The 19,986-nt window shown below is 41.3% G+C and overlaps 1 protein-coding gene across 1 annotated transcript in view; it reads right to left on the bottom strand.

Annotated features, from left to right (window-relative positions):
* SLIT3 (slit guidance ligand 3) overlaps positions 1-19,986 on the bottom strand; it is a 796,928-nt gene that overhangs the window by 86,342 nt on the left and 690,600 nt on the right. The window contains exon 26 of the mRNA XM_077823869.1: positions 17,404-17,528. Within this exon, the coding sequence (XP_077679995.1) occupies positions 17,404-17,528 (125 nt within the window). The remainder of the gene's footprint in view (positions 1-17,403; positions 17,529-19,986) is intronic.

Genomic DNA, 19,986 nt, shown 5'->3' on the forward strand with positions numbered 1-19,986 from the left:
GGCACTGATTTAACCAATCACCACCAACATAAACAGATCAAATACTATCTACTCCAAAAACTCCTCATGTTTATGCCATGTAATTTTAAGAATTTAAAAAATTATTAAGTAGTTCTGGAAAAAAAAATGAGGAAACCAACCAGCTCACAGATATTCTCTGAGCAACAGACTAAATAGACTGGGTATGTTATTCACTGAGAATTATTCACTTCTCTAATCAGTTTCCCCTTAAAGAAAGGAACATATCTGGCTCACAGATTAAAGGCACTGGAATCATTTTCCTACTCAGTTTTTTGAAGGAGGTTTGCAAGAAGAAGAACCTTGCATCATATCCTAAAAGCAGCAAAATTTAGGTATGAGCTTTGATAGATCAACAGACGAGCCACCAAATATTATAATTCTCTTATTTACCTCTCATAAGGCAACTCTTCTTGATGCAAAGGACCGAATTCTGCTCAGTTAAACTAGAGTAAGAATGGAACAATTGCATCAACTACATTGGAATGATTCTGTATTTATACCCCATAGCAGAAATCAAAATTTGGTCTAAAGACTGGCACACACTGACAATGTGGGAAAAAATCTCTGAGATTATTTCATTGCAGGAGACTTGACGTACCACTTATAAGTGACCCCAGAAAAACTCAGAGATATGCTTGCTAGTCACTATCTACCGAAAAATGAAGTTACAAGATCTACGGCTGTCTTCTTATGTTATTCTAGAATGAAATATTATAATTATCCTTATAAAAGGATGAAAAACCCCTCCACCTCCCCATCAATCTGTTCTGTGTAATCACTGCTGAGTCATGTTAAGTTTAAAGGTTACTGAAATGTTACCAGATACAATATTTTTCAGGGTACAGAAAGTGATAAAACAGAAGGCATAAAATGATTACTCCGGGTAACAAGGAGAACTGCTTTGTAATTAAGAGACATTTCCTGTAGCTGTAACATATGGTGACTCAATTCAATAAAAGATCATTTTGTAAAAAGCAACAGCAGACCTCAGACAACAGCAGTGACAGGGAGCCAAGAAGATTTTTATGCCTCCATGGAAAGACACTAAAGAAACTCTGAGCACCTGGGTAGGCAAAAATTGGAACCACAAGGGGATGAGCAGCAGATTAAGCTTCTTTTCAGTAGCAGCTGTCCTTTTTGGCCCTCTGAATTGGAAGTGCAGTAGGCTTCACACTGGTAGAGACATGGAGGCCCACAGGACTTCCATGGGTTGGCAGCCACAGAACTTTTTTTTTTTTCTGGCTGATGGGAGCCTTGTTCAGTGACTAACATGTCTTTGTATTGGCAGCTGATAAAAAAGTACTCTGGGAAAATGACTACAGGAGAAAGAAAAAGGGTTTCCAAGCAACTACATAGAAACTGTTAACTCTTCCCCCTATGTTATTCCTATTAATAGATTTTGTTGAGGCAGTGCATGGGCAGAACAGATGTCACAGTTTTCATATATTTAGTGCAGACACTACACCAAAGCAAATTCAGTGATAGAATTTTGAAGTAAGACCTAGGAATGTTCCTTGATCGTTTTAAGTATCTTATCTTAAGGTCAATACACCAAATCACTCAATTGCAAAAACACCATCTTTGAAAACATACTCAACTGATACTCCAAAATATCAGTGTAACATCCCACGACCACCACAAACAACCTTTCAAATGCCAGTGCACTCAATTTACTAGTGTTTTGAATAAAACCCAATAAACCCGCTTTACTGAACAAGGAAAGACTAAATAAGCTCTTTACTACACAACAAACTTAAAGGGCCACTTTCCAGCAGCTAAACCAAAATGCAAACTACATTTAAGCATTTATCCATCCTGGGATGCCATCCTAAGCTGAAATATCTACTGGGTTTAATGGTTTAGTTGTCCTGCTGCTGTGAAATTAAGAAAAGATGAACATATTTTCCCCTTCCAAAATGTATTAGTGCATGACGCCATTCTTTAGCCAAATTTGGGTACCCCAAATTTCTTAAGTATTCAGAACTGTACTGCTACCTGTGACATTACTGATGATTGTCCCAGTCTTGCAATCATCATTTTGCATGGATTAATGGCAGTGAAAAAAGCTAATGTGGTCTTGGGATGCATCAGGCGAGGTATTTCCAGTAGAGATAAGGAGGTGTTAGTACCGTTATACAAGGCACTGGTGAGACCTCATCTGGAATATTGTGTGCAGTTTTGGTCTCCCAGGTTTAAGAAGGGTGAATTCAAACTGGAACAGGAACAGAAAAGGGCTACTAGGATGATCTGAGGAATGGAAAACCTGTCTTATGAAAGGAGACTCAAAGAGCTTGGTTCGTTTAGCCTAACCAAAAGAAGGCTGAGGGGAGATATGATTGTTCTCGATAAATATATCAGAGCGATAAATACCAGGGAGGGAGAGGAATTATTTAAGCTCAGTACTAATGTGGACGCAAGAACAAATGGATATAAACTGGTCACCAGGAAGTTTAGACTTGAAATTAGATGAAGGTTTCTAACCATTAGAGGAGTGAAGTTCTGGAACAGCCTTCCAAGGGGTGCAGTAGGAGCAAAAGACATATCTGGCTTCAAGACTAAGCTTGATAAATTTATGGAGGAGATGGTATGATGGGACAGCCTAATTGTGGCAATTAATTGATCTTTGACTATTAGTGGTAAATATGCCCAATGGCCTGTGATGGGATGTTAGATGGGGTGGGATCTGAGTTACTACATAGAATTCTTTGCTGGGTGTCTGGCTGGTGAGTCTTGCCCACATGCTCAGGGTTTAGCTGATCGCCATATTTGGGGTCAGGAAGGAATCTTCCTCCAGGGCAGATTGGCAGAGGCCCTGGGGTTTTTTTGCCTTCCTCTGCCACGTGAGGCACGGGTCACATGCTGGAGGATTCTCTGCATCTTGAAGTCTTTAAACCATGATTTGAGGACTTCAATAACTCAGACATAGGTTAGGGGTTTGTTACAGGAGTGGGTGGCTGAGATTCTGTGGCCTGAGTTGTGCAGGAGGTCAGACTAGACAATCATAATGGTCCCTTCTGACCTTAAAGTCTATTATTCTATGACTCCGCAAAGGCATAGCAACCTGCCTGCTTAGATCAGATTTCAGGGTCAGGATGTAAGTTGGTGTATATACAAGGAGGTAACTAGAACAAGGCAAAGCCATGTTTATTTTTGCTTTGTAAGAACCACCTCTGGTTTGATGTGGGAGAGTGGAGAGGAAATAGTCCATGCACCAATAAGTGGAAAAGACACAAAAGCCCTTTAGAGAAAGGCAGGTTAATTTCAAATATTCATTAATCTGTGTGTGTTTTCTTTTTGAAGTATAGAACAGCTTCCATTTAATAACTACATGAGATAAACACAAGCTGTAAATACAAATTAAAAGAAGCAGGAAGAATTTTACACAGATGACTAAGAATACATGAAGGAATGAAGTCAGCTATCCAACCAATGCACTTAATTGTAAGTTTGGTAGAAAAAGCCTATCATGAAGTTCTGTTTACAACTGTAACATTTTAAAGCCCTTCATTATAAAGGAAACCAACGTTTATATGTTGAGAATGTTAAGAAAAACCAAAACTTAATGAAGTGTGCTGTAAAACTAAAAACAAACCATTACAAAAACCCTATTATGCAAACTGCTACACAAATGAAACTGGGGGACAGCTACACAAAGGGAAATATTTGGATTGCTACATCCATATATGGCGTAATGAACCTAAACCAGCTGCACATCTGTGTGAAGAAAGGATCTGGATCTCAACAAATGATTACGGATGTTGCAGAAGCAGAGAATGAAACTAGCTTTGAAATATTTGATTCCTTTGATGGGATAGATATGAAAAAGAACACCCAAAACCACAGCCTATTTACTGTAATATTCTCTCCCACTCACTTTTTACCACAGAAACCTCTTAAGACAAAGAATTCCGTATCAAATCACATTGCCCTGGGAGGCAATATACATAGATCGCTGCATGAAGCTGAGGTCACTCAGATCTGTCTCCTTTTTGACAGATCCAGATGATGCAGTTTCCTCGTTTATCCTGTAGCTGGCCAACATAAGATGGCTAAGGCTCAGTTGGGATAAAATGCAGATGATGCTAGCTGGCAGGGTTAGGTAATTAGAAGAACTGTCAGGGTGCATGGCTGATCCATCTGTTGGTGGCATATATACAAATTATTTGACAAAGCAGGTATTCCGGACAACATTAAGGTACTTTTGAATCTGACAGCTCTTAAATAGCAAGCTAGATTTGTTCATCTGTGCTTTGCAAATGGGCTGTGCCTATTCCTTGCTAAAGTACACCTTGCACAGTCATTCATGCCTTTGCCACTGTGACACTGGCAGATCAGGTACCAGCTCATGCCAAAGCCCATAGGCCTCATGGAACACTGACAAATGCATAGCTGGAAACCAGTCTGGCTCACCTGTGTGTTAGCATTGTTAAAATAGACGTTAAGTTGATAAGAATGTGTTTAAACTTGATGAAATGCTTGAAGGATGCAGCATGTATTGATCTCACTTATAACCTCTGTAGTTGATGGCATAAAGTTATATTGAGTGTTCTCATTGTAAATCTCTGCAACTGTGGATCACCAAACAGGAAAGAAGCATTAATTAGCGTAAAGTGCCGGTCCTGTGGACAAGAAGCCTCACTGAAACCACATGAGCCATTGTGAAACATCAAAGGACAAAAACTTTTTGATTGCCCCCCACCACCACACCCACCCATGAAGAGGAGATGGGTATCACCCTAGATTCATCAGTTTGAACTTTGGGGGAAAGGAATAAAAATGCCTGATGAGAAGAAACTGTATCACTGTGCTGCTTAGAATTGGTCAAGGGCAATATTTTTAAGCATGAGCAAGGGATCCCCAAGTTGCCTGCTTTGGATTAGTCCTAAAGGACATATAGAACTTGCATATCATAGTAGCTACTATTACCTTTTGGAACCAAAGACTGTATCTCATTTGTGTGTGCATGTTTACCTGTTTTAACCTGAGAAATAACTCTAATTTATGTTTCTTAGTTAATACATCTTTAGTTAGTACTATAGAATTGACTACAAGCGTTGTCTTTGGTTAGAGATCTGAGGTACACTTGACCTGGGGTAAGTAACTGGTTCTTTGGGACTGGGAGTAACCTGAATATTATTGTTGATTTTTGGTGTAAGGGACCATCTATCACAAAGGCAGGCTTGCCTGGGTGACAAGACAGATTGGAGTATCCAAGGGGACTGTCTATGACTCCATGTTAAGGCTGTTACAGGGCTTTTAGCAGTTCACACTTGTTGGTGAGGTCTAATTATAGAACACAGCCAACTGGGGGTTGGTGCCCTCTTCCTTGATAGTCTGACCTGAGGTTGGTACTCACACTTGTGAGCTATCTTAGACAGCTTGACAGCCACCTCCAGGTTACATTACTGCAAGTGATAATAAATTAACCACATTCCTTGGTAACCTGTCTCAATGGTTGATTACTCTCACTGTTAAAAAGTTGCATTATATGATTGTTAACAATAATCCAATAATCTAATGTATTTAATGTGAGAAAAAAAGTTTCAATCATTTCCAATTTTAGTCAAAGTTTCAGATTTGGTTTGATCTCACCTGGACCAGTACATTCATCTATTTTTGGGTGACACAGCAACCTAACCTAAATCCCGCCCACTATTTTCCACACATGGTGAGAAATACTACTTGCTGAAAGCCACAGAAGGTGATTTCAGGAAAAAAGATCAGTTTAGGTTTTAGCCTCTGAAACCGTCACAGCACTGGTGAGTGTAGTAAAGATACAGAGCACTGTTACTGCCTACAAGGCTGTATACAGTAACCTTCTGCACCAGTTTGGCTTCATCTGGCATCTGATTAAACAATAATTGGACATGGCAGCAGCACTGTTTGGTGACTTCCTTGTCAATAAATGCTATTTGTCAATTTATAGTAAATTAGGCCAACTCTGCTCTCTTAAGCCTCATTTTATTTTAATAATGATCCTCCAGGGTATACTATACCTTCCATTATCTTTGTAGCTAGTAGTCAAGATTATCTCTGTCAAAGTCAAGGGGCAAGGATTTGAGGTATTAAAAATATTCTGGCATTGGTGCCCATCAGTATGAAATTTGATTCTCGTGGATGCTTGAGGTTTATTTGTTAATAATATACATTATTGTGTATTTCTTCTTGCCTTATGGACCTCTGCTTACATAAGCATACTGTATTTCAATGCTCCTTACAGATAAAGGACTTCCGGGCTTTCAATCACCAGAAAGAAGAGGTAGAACAAGTCTACCACATGAAAAATCCACATCCTATACTAATGGAAGCAATCTCCATGAATCCAATGTTGGAACCTCTGGAATACTTCCAGAAATGTAACTATTTAAGAAGTAAACCAAAATCCTAATTTAAATTGAAAATAAATCATTGAAGTACCCTAAAATATCCTATTATAGATGTTTCCAGATTTATATCATTCAGAGTACAGGAAAAATGTCAAAGGAGGGCTTAATTAGAATTTCAGAATTATAATTCAAACACACTGAAAAAATAGAGGAACATTTTCTCTTGTCTCTTTCCATTAATGTAGTGATCTTAGGGGCTACTTGTAAAAAGCAGGTATAAAAACTTTTCAGGCAAGAATGTGATTTTCAAGAAGACAATGTCTCTTTAAAGTGTGGCTTATTTCCTCCAAAAAGTCTGTGATATCAGACCATGGCATGACATCATGAAAGACCAAGTGTGACATGACTGATGGCCATATGTAATGATTGGGTACAGCCACATCCCGTGGCTGATGTGAGATGGATGGACACAATTAAGTCAGTTGGGTTAAATGGTTTTAGAGAGAGTCAGTAACAATCAAAAACAATGAAAAGGACAATCATGTTTTATTCTCCTTTTAAAACCAGTAATTATAGTAAACATTCAATATTAGAGCATTTTGTTATGTGGAGGACACCTAACCACTTGGCACCTAGCACAAGAGGAGCCAATGTGGCACTTAACATTGGCTTATTCCAGTCACACAAATCAGGAGACAAAATACTGATGTCCACTTTTAGGTCCCGATTCCACAAAGCATTTAAGCAGGTGAATAACCTTATCCCCCCAGCTTGCCAAAGCACTTAAGCACAGGTTTACCCCAGAGACTCTCGGAGGTAAAAAGGAGGAACAGACTCTAGAGAGAGCAGAGGAGGCAAGTCTCTCTGACCTCCACATGGCTCAATGATTGAGAATGTGAGACCAATGGGCCAGGACTGACAGAATGCAAGAGGCTTTGATACAACTGTACTATTGCGCATGGGCTTTGTCTAAATGAGCTGATCACCCGTTCTGAGGCAAGATATGGCATTGTACTCTTTCTGTTCTATAGGAGCTAATGCACTCTCATTGCCTTAATGAAAATTGTTTTCTCTACTGCCTTAGATTGCTTATAGAAATTTCACGCAAAGCCATCCCAAGGGAAGGGGAAACAAGGAATTAACCTCTAAGGAGAGGTAATGAGCTTAAACTCTGATGAGGGTCTCAGACAGAGAAAGGCAAAGGCTAGAAGGTCATGTCTTATATGGTGAAGTCAATGCCAGAGCTGCACAGGAACAGCCGAAGGGTTAAAAAAAAAAAGAGCCAATCATGAGAAGCTTTAATAATAAGGACGACTGTCTAGTGTGACTGATGGCTTCAATCAGGTGGCTGGTAAGGTTGAAGAAAGTTTAATAGTTAAATACATACAGCCTGACTGAGCAGGGACATAACAGTCTACAGATACCTGAAGGATGAGGACACTAAAGAGGTAGAGAAATTACTTAACATAATAAGAATGGGTATAACTAGAACTGAGAGGATGATATTAAGAAAAGGAAATTTAATTTGACATTAAAATAACCTTCTATGAGTGAGATTTATTAGAGCGTGGAACGGGAAAAGAAAGGGGTGGGAGCCTCATCTCTTTGGACACTTAGAACTAGACTGATGAGTAAACGTACAATGGCAAACAATCCTGCATTGGCAGGGGACTGGAAGAGAAGTCTTCTCTATATCAATTCTGGGTTATATCACCAGCTGAGGCTCTGACTCTCTAATTTATTTAGAGTCACCTTTATTGTGGGGAAACATTGCTGCTCATCCCTTTTTCCTGATGCAGCACTGAACAATCAGAGTCAATGCTTCAAGTCACTCAACATCTGCTTTCTCACTGCCCTAGAGCAAATGGAAACATTTCCTCAGGTTTGGCTTCATCGTTAACAGCCTTCATTAGGCCACAGCATAATACACTGTGCTTTTTACAGGGCTTCTGATGAGTATATGCCTGCCTCACCACCGTCAGCCAGCAACTGTGGCCTGTAATCCTTCCTTAAGCCTTTCACTGTTATACTCTTGTGCGTGTAAATCCTCACTTTCCCTAAACCTACTGTAGCAAGGGAAAAGGATCCTTACAAAAATCAGCTAACCAATGCACAGTTGTGTCTTGGGAAGCATGAATAAAACCTCTAAGTGTGAACAGGTGGGTGATATGCTTTCCTCTTTCATAGTCTTCCTGTCTTGGGGGGCATCAGATGAAATTATAACCCCTGCTGGTGCCAAGGGTCTTTGCCAACAAAATCCACACACACACAGGCTCTTATTTTAGAGGGTCACCCATTACTTCCCCCTTACCTCTTAACTTCTCTGGCTCCCCACTTTATCTTGCGGAGAGCTGGAGTACTCCCACATTCACTGATAATTGTTCTAAGTACTGTAGCTTCATCACAAAAACCTCAAGGCTTCCAAGGATAGCATCACAGGATGGGAATCTAGTTCATGGAGACAGAATCTCCGAACAGCAGCAATATTTCGCTGCACTGATTTTTTTCACACTAATCAAACTTGGCAAGGGACTAGCATTCCACTATCTTTCCCCCCTACCCTGAGGCTGTTAATGGAAAGAGGCCCAAATAGGATAACATGTAAAGACCGAGATGTTTGAACTCTCCTTCATATATGGAAGAATGCAGGCAAGATTTAAGAGTTCCTTCCAGTTTCTCCTCTTTCTGGAATTCAGACTGAAGGATTTTTCTTGCACTGACTGATGTACAGGGGATTTATGCACATGTGTTAATAGACCCAAAGAAATAAAAGAAAGGAGTTGTTTTCCCAAATGGTATAGTCTAAGAAATTAGAGCTGACATATAGTCTTGTACAGTTGACATGTATCATAAGACAAATTCTGCTCTCAGTTACACCCATGCAAACCCCACTCAAGTCAGTATAACTGAGGTTAGAGTTTGATGTTTTGCACAAACTGTTAACTATAGATGGGGCCAAACTTTAGCAAAGAAATGCTCTGTCCCAGTGCCCGAGAGACTTATCCAGGACTTTCCCATTTGCTTTGTCCTCATGAAGAATACCCTGTCTTGGAGAATTGAGCATGAAAGTTATCCCTCAGGATAGTCAGGTGTCAACACATTTAGTCTGTGTAAATTAAGACATTGTCTTTTATCTCAATCTGGAAATGAATAGGGAGGAAGTAGAATTTATTGAGCAACATTGTGATGAACTCACATTAGCCTCTGTAACTTAAGAGGTGTGCTGTACCAGTTGCACCTGCTAAGTAATGCTCACCTTAAATCTCAGGGAGATTTGCAATAGCCTAATACTGACGTGATGAAGTCATGGGTCAGCCACACTCATTCCATTTTATCCAAACCACCAAAGCTCGAAGAGGCGAGGAAGGGGGAAGGGCAATTATTCCATTAAATATTTTCATTTGGCCTTATTCTCACATATTAAATACAGCACAGAATGTGTTTTAAACTCTTCTCCTTTTATTCTGCTACTCCCTTAATTTGGGAAGGGGCAAGAGTGATTATTGTTTAATGGAGATGATTTTCCTTTGCTTGTTCCTGGCTAAGCTCGCCAGCAAGGGAAACTATTAAAAAGAACAAATAAAAGACCAACAAGTCATGCATGTCCAATGAGGTCATTATCAGAATATAGAAGGCCAGAATATACTTATCATATTCCTCAGGTTTTGCTAGCACACCTACTCTGGTAATGTTTTACTTTTTCAATTACCTCCCAATTCTCAATTTGATTATCCTATTTAATTATAATTTAGCCATGACCTGTGTGCTATCATAGCGATTGTGTAAAAACCGTACTCAATAGACTACGTGAATTAAAATCATGCCACTATCTCCATACATAGGAGTCCAAACAGTCCACACCATTCAGCATTCAAAGATGGAGAAAAGCCAGAAAGAAAGACTTCAGAATCTATTTTATAGTGATCCATCCTCAGACTGACAAACATCCTACAAGGGAAGGCACAGATATTTTTTAAATGATGGTATCTATGATGGGGAAGGGAGAAAGCAATCACTATGTTGGCCAAAAGCTTGAGAGCTAAGGGTTACCAGGTTTAGACACACACACTGATCATTGGAGCCTTGGGCACATGGGACTCCAGTAAAGAAAGAGTGCTGAGAGAATGCGGAATCGGTCAACGCTAAGCTCGGCTGATGCAGCAACTCATGGTGTCGGACACCATCAGGTGGTCGAGGGACATCTACATAGAACATATCACCGGATATCAGCAATACCAGGAGGGATAAGCTGGAGTGCCGATGAGAAGCACAGTCAGGAAAGTAACTGAAATACTTTCCTCATGGATTGTATTTTCTAAATGGACAACCAACCTAATTCTGAATTACTGACGAACAATCTCCACTCATTGATATATTTTGCTTTCCACAACCAAATCTCTGTACAACTTTTCACAAGTGAGGTACCCGAGTATTCGGATTCTAATATCTAAACTCTGTTGTTAAATGTGCTCACCTAAATTTGGGTTATTGCTGATTTTGTACTCTATGTATCATATGACTTTAAAAACAAACTTTGTATTTGTGGATAATCTAAGCACTATACACAGAAGTACAGATACTCTTTTCTCAGCCCATGTATTATATAATTTTTTTAACATTAACTTTAATAAAATGTTTAAAAGACCCATATGTCATTGTTTCAGTGGAAGTTGTATGAAGTGAACTTCAATTAAACAGCTGCATTTTAGCTGACAATGACATCCTGAAGTTATTCCCAGTAAATCCTGCTAGTCCCCATAGGTGGCACTCTTACACTATCTGCTGCTTAGACACCAACACTCTTCAAAGGCAAGAGTCCTGAAGGCAAGATTTCCTACAAGGCTTATCTGTAACGAACACATTCAGTACCCAATATGAGGAGAGAGCAGCAGCAGAGATAACTATCAGCACTTACCTTCCCCCATTTTAAAGCCAGCATATTTCTACCCTCATTAAATGGAATTGTCTGTCCCACAAGCCTGCCAGCTCAGATTTAGAGTGAACAATTCATGAGCTACCTTACTTTTAAGTCCAGCCTAAGACATGCAGTGTTATACACAAGAGACATTGCTAACCAATATTTACATGTGCATTCTAGTGGGGAAAAAAGACTTCAAAGGACACCAAATGTAGCATTTCTGGTGTAATTCTATCAAAGGGCCAGCTTTAAATGTGGTAATGCAAAGAAGATTACAAGCTTCCACTGCTTCCACTGCCATGCTATCTATAGCAACTAGAAGAAACTCTTGATACCATAAGCTTGAACTAAATTTTCTGGTGAGTGGCACACTGTGATTTCGAATGGCCACCATGAATACTGAAACCCCAGAGAAGTTAACACCCCATTTCAGGGAACCCAGAGATACCCGTATACACTTCAGCTCAACTGAATGAGGTTATAAGGAAAATAAGGCTGGTTGGTGTTTTTTTCCTCCGGTGATACACTCCTCCACACAGGATTTTCTCCAAACTTACATCAAACAAGGAAAAACAAATGCTGTGAGGGAAGATTTAGGGCAATTTATCAAGATCTGGGGAATAGCTTCCAGATGGACAGAGCTGTTTGGTGTTGGCTGGTGAGAAGGAAGCAAGGTATTGTTATTGAATTAGCATGAATCTCTGGCAGAGAACAGCTTGATAGAAATAGAGTGCTCTCTTCATATGGTTTACATTTGGACCTGTCAAATTTTACTTTTACTCAAAAACCCACAGTGAAGATGCAGAGTTCTTTTTTACTTATCACATTTTCCCAAGTTCTCCCTGTACTAGTTATAAGTCACTATTTCTAAGCGGTCTGCTTTGCTTTAAATGCCACACCTGGGTATGTTCATTCTTTGCTATGCTTGCATGAGAGTTTGTTACTTGCAAGCTCAAAAGCAGACCAAGTTCACACAGTGAATGAAACCTGTCACCTGAGAATGTGAGTTAGAGAGGGACAGAGAGAAGAAAAGCTAAACTTTCTATAAGATATTTAAAATAAGTCACCTCAAGAGCTTATCAAAATGGTTCTAAGTAAAGTTGATCCACTCTGAGGTCTAGTAAACACTAGAGAAGGTTTGCTGCTATACACGGATAGTTATACTAGCAAACTCTCCTAATGTGGCTGCAGCTTTGACCAGCAAAAAACCCCTGCATCTACACAAGGACTTTTGCCAACATAAGATATGTAAAAAAACTCACCCCCCACAACCAACATTATATTACCAATGAAGGTTTGTAGTATACACCCGGCCTGCCTCACACATAGCTACTTCACAACCTGTCTCTTCTAGCATAAGGCATACAAAATATGAATGCATAAAATCTATATATACTCCAATGAACATGGATCAAAGTTATTTACTTTCATTTACATTATCTCAGCAGTCTCCTAGTCCTGCTTTCAATAATTCAGGGTTAGGTTGTTGGTTTTTTTTACATACCAAATTCAAAATGATCACCCTGACTATTAGTATTTTATTGACACATGGAGACAAGATAGCCACAGATTTCCCTAAATTATATTAGTCAAACTTTGGTCATAAACTGCAGCTTCTGACTGTTTTTGACACCCAAAGGAAGTCTCCAAAGTTATTTGCATATGTAAGGAGAAATGGTTCTCTCCAAGATAAACTGGGTGATAGTAAATAATATGTAAAAATAGTAAATATAAATTATATCTCTTTTTCGCAATAAGATTTTCCTGGTTCAACATCTGATCTTGGCTTTTCTATCATGAATCTACCAGAGCCAAGAAGCTAACATCAACCACCACCACTCTGAATCTCAAAATTTATTGTAGATCATTCCTCTCAGATTAGGTCTTCACTTACAGTGGTTTGCAGAGTACAGAGACCGTACGCCCAGCCAGCACGGCATGAGCAGTGGGTACAATAGACCAGGGAAGACTTAGCCTTCCTTGGCGCTGCTGCTGACATGCCGCTGGACACCTGGGCCGCAGTGGCCCCCCCTTGCCTGAGGCCCCCACCCCCTGCTGCTGCTGCCTGCCTGGTCTCCTCCACTCCACCTTCTCCCTCCGGAGGTCCCCGCTGCTTGCCAAGTCCCTCCTCCTTGGGGATGGGGGAGTGAGGAGGCACGTGGAGAGCCAGCGGCTGAAGGAGTGAGAAGGCTCGGCTGGGCACTGGGGCCAGCAGCTCAGGGGGGAGGGGCTTCAGGGGCGGGAGGGGCTGGCGCTGGGACCGGCCTGGTGCTTGGGGAGCTGGCAGCAATGGGGGCCAGTGTCTCAGCTGGGGGAGGGCTTACAGTGCAGGGCTACCCATACCTTACACACTGCCGCAAGTCTAAATAAGATCTTACAGAGGCTCCAGTGAGATACCACTTGGAAAGATTGTTGTGAAGAGGCAGGAAAAGTCCAACTCAACTTGTTAAATAAAATTGTTTGTGACACTCAGCAAAAGCTGGTGACAAACAGACTGGTACAAACTGGATTGTTTATGTGAAAAGAACTATGATACAGGCTCTGCAAGGCTCCTGGTAGATCTATGGCTTGTTATGACGACGAGCTGAAAGATTCTAGAAATGGGAGGAAACGTTTATAGCTGAAGTCCCCAAAATGTGTTTTGATTGGTTAATGTCAATAGGATGAGGCTGTGGTCCCTTCTTGGACATTGTGCACCTGGAAGTCATTCAGCAGGAGCAGAGAACAGTTGGACTAGAAAGAGAGAGCGTTTACCATCATGGCTCCCATCCACCTCACCTCCTGGGACCCCTCCCCCCCCCGGATCCATTATGACACCACTGAGTCCTCAGCATCCTGAACCTGAAAGGCATCCTGACCAGACTGGGTCAGAGACAGGAAAACGATGACACCACCACCAGCAGCAGCTTGCACTAGGGCCTAAACAGCTTCTAGAATGTGAGCCTTGGGTTTCTGCTGTCACCCGCTCCATCATGAGTTCCGTTCCTAGATCTCTCTTTTTGCCTTCCGTGTAATGAGACAGCCAGAATTGCATCTTTGTAACACTGCTCTGTGCCAGTAAGGTAGCTAAAAGGGATGCCCTACATTGTCCAAAGTTGGAACAAGGTTGCCAGGCCTCACTGTGGCAGATAAGACTGTGTGCTGGGCCATGTTTCTCCAAGGTGGCAAGTAAGAGTCACCACCAGAGACAGGAGCAGTATTTTCAATCTTTGCTGTTCTTTTCTGGTCTCTTGATTGTGAGTGTATTTGTTTTGTTTTATTTTCCAGGGAACAGGAGCAGACTTCAACAACAGCAGCAGCTCCAGACTCTCTCAATGAATACCATCTCTAATACCATCTAAAAGACTCTCAAACAAGGGGTTTCCCTTATCAAAACTCTCTAAAGTGAAAGGGAAATGAAATACAGGAGATTGTTAAAAGGAAAGCTTTACTTAATAGTTCACGTTTCAAATGCTTTAATTGTTTTCTGTATCTTTAATAAAAAGGTTAAAAGATTTGTAACGGTGATTGTTACAGTGAGAGTCACCAGAGATAACACAAAATCCCAGATCACAACGAACTGTTCAATGTTGTAAGCGTGAACAATGATGTCATTAATATTTTATCCCTGGTGTGCCAGAGACACCACCGTTTCAACACAACAGGATAAAGCCCACGATCGATGCAACCCGCTTCTTAATCTAAAGGGGTTGCCCCATTCTTTATACTTGACAGCCCAGTCCCTGACATGTATGAACATATGATTATTTGTATTATTTAATTTTATATTGTAAACACCATAACTACTAGCACCTTACACGTTATGCTACCCTTGACAGTTCTATTAAGCTTCCAGTGATCTCAGTCGGAGCTGGGAACCTAGACGAAAGGCAGCACGTAGCCCTATCATTAACAGTGGAAGTTCTACACCAGAACGGAGGAAATGATATTGCTAAATAACTAGATTTTCCAGTACACTGTACTGGAATTGATAGTAAAGTGTTCTCTCTCTTTCTCTGATACTGCTACGTATTCTATTACAAAGGATAACAGTACTTCACATCAAAAGTATTTCACATTTTCAAATTACTGTACAAACATTAACACTCACAACTGAGTTGAATTAGTGTTATTGGACCCAATCACCAGCTCTGTACAAAATGAGTATCAATTAGTGGTTACCATATAGGAACATCTCCACTCACTTATACTGGTGGTGGTACCTAACACCCACTCTTCCCCAATGTACATGACTACACAAGGTCAAGACTGAAGAATTAGGCCCATTATCCCAATTTGAAAGAAGAAGACAGTTTACATGACTTAGCCAAGGCCACACAGGGTTAGTGACAGAGTCAGAATCTAATTTAGACCTAACTTATAGCCTCAGGGTATGTCTACACTACAAAATTAGGTCGAATTTATAGAAGTCGGTTTTTTAGAAATCGGTTTTATATATTCCAGTGTGTGTGTCCCCACAGAAAATGCTCTAAGTGCATTAAGTGCATTAACTCGGCGGAGTGCTTCCACGGTACCGAGGCTAGAGTCGACTTCCGGAGCATTGCACTGTGGGTAGCTATCCCACAGTTCCCGCAGTCTCCACTGCCCATTGGAATTCTGGGTTGAGATCCCATTGCTTGATGGGGCTAAAACATTGTCACGGGTGGTTCTGGGTACATATCGTCAGGCCCCCATTCCCTCCCTCCGTGAAAGCAAGGGCAGACAATCATTTCGCACCTTTTTTCCTGAGTTACCTGTGCAGACGCCATACCACGGCAAGCATGGAGCCCGCTCAGCTCACTGTCACCATATGTCTCCTGGGTGCTGGCAGACGTGGTACTGCATTGCTACACAGCAGCAGCAACCCATTGCCTTGTGGCAGCAGACGGTGCAATAGGACTGGTAGCCGTCATCGTCATGTCTGAGGTGCTCCTGGTCGCCTGTGTGAGGTCGATCAGGAGCGCCTGGGCAGACATGGGCGCAGGGACTAAATTTGGAGTGACTTGATCAAGTCATTCTCTTTAGTCCTGAGTCAGTCCTATTGAACCATCTTATGGTGAGCAGGCAGGTGATACGGATTGCTAGCAGTCCTATTGCATCATCTTCTGCCGGGCAGGCAAGAGATGAGGATGGCTAGCAGTCCTATTGTACCATCTTCTGCCGAGCAGCCATGAGATGTGGATGGCATGCAGTCCTTCTGCACCGTCTGCTGCCAGCCAAAGATGTAAAAGATAGATGGAGTGTATCCAAACAAGAAATAGACCAGGTTTGTTTTGTACTCATTTGCAAACTCCCCCCGCCCCGCCCCCCGTCTAGGGGACTCATTCCTCTAGGTCACACTGCAGTCACTCACAGAGAAGGTGCAACGAGGTAAATCTAGCCATGTATCAATCAGAGGCCAGACTACCCTCCTTGTTCCAATAAGGACAATAACTTAGGTGCACAATTTCTTATTGGAACCCTCTGTGAAGTCCTGCCTGAAATACTCCTTGATGTAAAGCCACCCCCTTTATTGATTTTAGTTCCCTGTAAGCCAACCCTGTAAGCTGTGTCGTCAGTCGCCCCTCCCTGCGTTAGAGCAACGGCAAACAATCGTGCATCTGAGTTGAGAGTGCTGTCCAGAGCAGTCACAATGGAGCATTCTGGGATAGCTCCCGGAGGCCAATACCGTCGAATTGTGTCCACAGTACCCCAAATTCGACCCAGCAAGGCCGATTTAAATGCTTGTCAGGGGTGGAGTAAGGAAATCGATTTTAAGAGCCCTTTAAGTCGAAATAAAGGGCTTCATCGTGTGGACAGGTGCAGGTTTACATTGATTTAAAGCTGCTTAATTCGACCTAAAGTCCTAGTGTAGACCCGGGCTCAGTCTTATTCCCCCAGGCCTGGCTGCTTTTTGTTTTGGTGCTGATGTTAAAAATGAAATCAACTTGCCCTTTTACATTCTCTCCAGTATATAAAACGTTTAAAGAACAAATATACACACTACATGGAGTAAAAATCTGTAGCTGTGTGCATGAAAGGCACACAACCTACTTGAGCAAGGGATGCTTGAACTTCCTTGCCTGTACAATTGACTCCCCTATTGATACAACATTGAGGAAGCCAGCAGAAAGCTGAGAGTACTGTGTGTCTTTTAAGGTAGTTCAAGTATAGTCATACCTTGAAACCAAATGGACATGTGCATCGATAGAACTCCACTGGATCATTGTTGCATGTCCCATTGTTCTTACATGGACTGGAAAGGCAAGGGTTACACTTGGACACAATGCTGATATCTACCGGTCCTGCAAAAATGAAAGTGTAGAATACAAGTGGAAAATGTGGATTGCAAAATTCATTCTTAGTTAAGGCACAAGATACTTACCAGTACTGACACTGTGTGTTTTCTGCCCCCTATGTGCACTTCATGTGATAATGTTTAATCACAAAGGATTAATTCAAATTTTAAATCCTTCAAGTGCTGGACAAATCTTAATGATATCTGGATATTTGTCTAAAGAGAGAAACACCCAGCTTGCAAAAACAGACTGCAAATGTCATAAAATTTGTTTACGATCAAGATTTTTGGAAATTTCCACTTCCATCAATGCTGGAAATTCTGCAAGAGCAGCCCCTGACTGCTAATATTTTGACATTTCTAGTTTTGTGGATGAGACCAAAAGAGAAAGTGCAGATTCAGCAGCAAAAATTAAAAATGGGTACAAGAAAGTTGCACAAAGATTTGTGAAGCTCAAGAAAGGTTCAATTAGAGGTTTAGGAGACGGTTCAATGTTTCACCACCCATAGTTTTAACATGGTTTATTTTCGACTGAATTCCCTCCTGTTCTTACTGTAGAAAAAGCAATAGCCAAAACATAGATATATCTGGGAAATGCTGCAACTGTTATTGCCCTGTATAATATCACCAAACCATTTTTAAGCCATTTAATAAACTAAATAATTGGAAACAACCATTCCAAATGGGTAGGAGAGTGTGTGAACAAAAGAATCCTTGCACTCACACCTTACATACTATTATAATAATATTTGTACAAAATATGCCTTGTGAGGCATAATTTGAAAATTAGTAACTCACTGGTCAATATCATCATGGTGAAATGTATTTAGCAACGTTACATGTAAAGTTATGAAATCCCCCTGTACAATGTTCATAGCACATGTTTAAAACCACAGCCCTACCCAGGCAGACGTATCCTGAACGAAGATTTACCTCAATTTACATATAAGTAGTGAACAGGGTCCTTGAGACAGGAGGGAGAGGAAATGGCAGTAGAAAAAGCAAATTTGAATTTCAGCAAACAAAGATGAGGAGAAAGGACATGAAGCCTCCTTCACCATGAGACTCTATGTCACCTTCTTTACTGTGTGAATAAACTTTGCTTTGAGGTGCAACTCTCAGAAGAATCCACTTCAAAGACTATCCAATTGGACTATAAAAGAAAGGGGGCAGAAAACCGCAAGCTCTCTCTCTCTTTCACCCAGGAAGACAAAGGAACCAGCCCTTTGACTTTGGGGGTAGATCCTGATCTTAGAATTTGGTCAGCCATATTGCTGGGAACCTGTGGTACGAATTTTACCTTGAACTAACTCAAATTTGTTGTGTTCTAGCTACTAGAAAGTGTTTTATCTTTATTTTTCATTATCATTTCTGACTTTAATACCCGATACTTGAATTCACTTAAAAACCCTATCCTCTTTGTTAATAAACTTGTTTTATTCTTTAATCTAAACCACTCCAGTGCTGTGTTTAAACAGAACTCTTTGATAACTCCAGGTAAAGTAGCAGACTGTTGAACATTAGCTATTAAAGACCCATTATCCCTGTAAAGGGTTAAAGTGCCCAGGAGAGGGCTGTACAGTGCGAAGCACACGTTTCAGAGACTATTCAGCATTGAGAGTATGTTGGGGCCACCCTGCAGTTAGTAACCAAGGCTGGTGGGAAGTCAGAGTGTGACTGGAGTGTTGCTGACAGGCTGCTGGGCCAGAGCTACTGGGCCAGGGCTGCAGCTATACACAGGCACTCAGGCTGTGATCTGCATGCCCGCAGGCTCTTTGTGAGCGTCCCTTGTTGGGAGCGCTACACTAAAGCATTGTGAGGCATCGAGAGTTGCAAGGCAGGTGATGACACAACCCTCACTGGTTTGGATTGCACCCCAAAATGTGACAGAGTGTTTGTGGGTCAGCAGGAACCTGATCACAGCCCAGAATAGTGGAATTTGGAGACTCAAGCTGAAAGCCGAGAGCCAGATGAAAATCATTTTACACCACAATGAATACCGGCCTCCAGCTACCACTGTAGTCCAGTGATTCCCCTGTCCTTTGCACAATCATCTGCCTATATTGTCTGGCTTGCTTGCTCCTTGTAGATCCTAATTGCAGTAACTAGCTCCTGTTTGCGGAGGGAGGGGACTGCCTATGTGGGGAACAGGAGTATTGATGCTCAGGCAGAAGAGCAAGTGATTGGGTAGTGGAGGGTTTATTGCAAGGAGAAGGGATTCAGGCAAGTGTGAGGAAATGGGGGTGGCAATAAAGCTTCATGTGAACATATTGCAAATATATGGATTTAAGAACCAAAATGGTCTTGTCAATCTTTCTTAAATGTACTGCTTTGTACACAAGAAACATGACACTCGGACATGAGAGAAAGACAGTAAGTTGTTTTCATTCCATTACTTTTGCGCACGCAAAATCCCTGTTTTAACTCCCTAAGGCACAGAGAAAGGCTTGTGAAAAATGTAAACA

Source organism: Eretmochelys imbricata, chromosome 8, assembly GCF_965152235.1.
Source record: "Eretmochelys imbricata isolate rEreImb1 chromosome 8, rEreImb1.hap1, whole genome shotgun sequence".
Lineage (NCBI taxonomy): Eukaryota > Metazoa > Chordata > Testudines > Cheloniidae > Eretmochelys > Eretmochelys imbricata.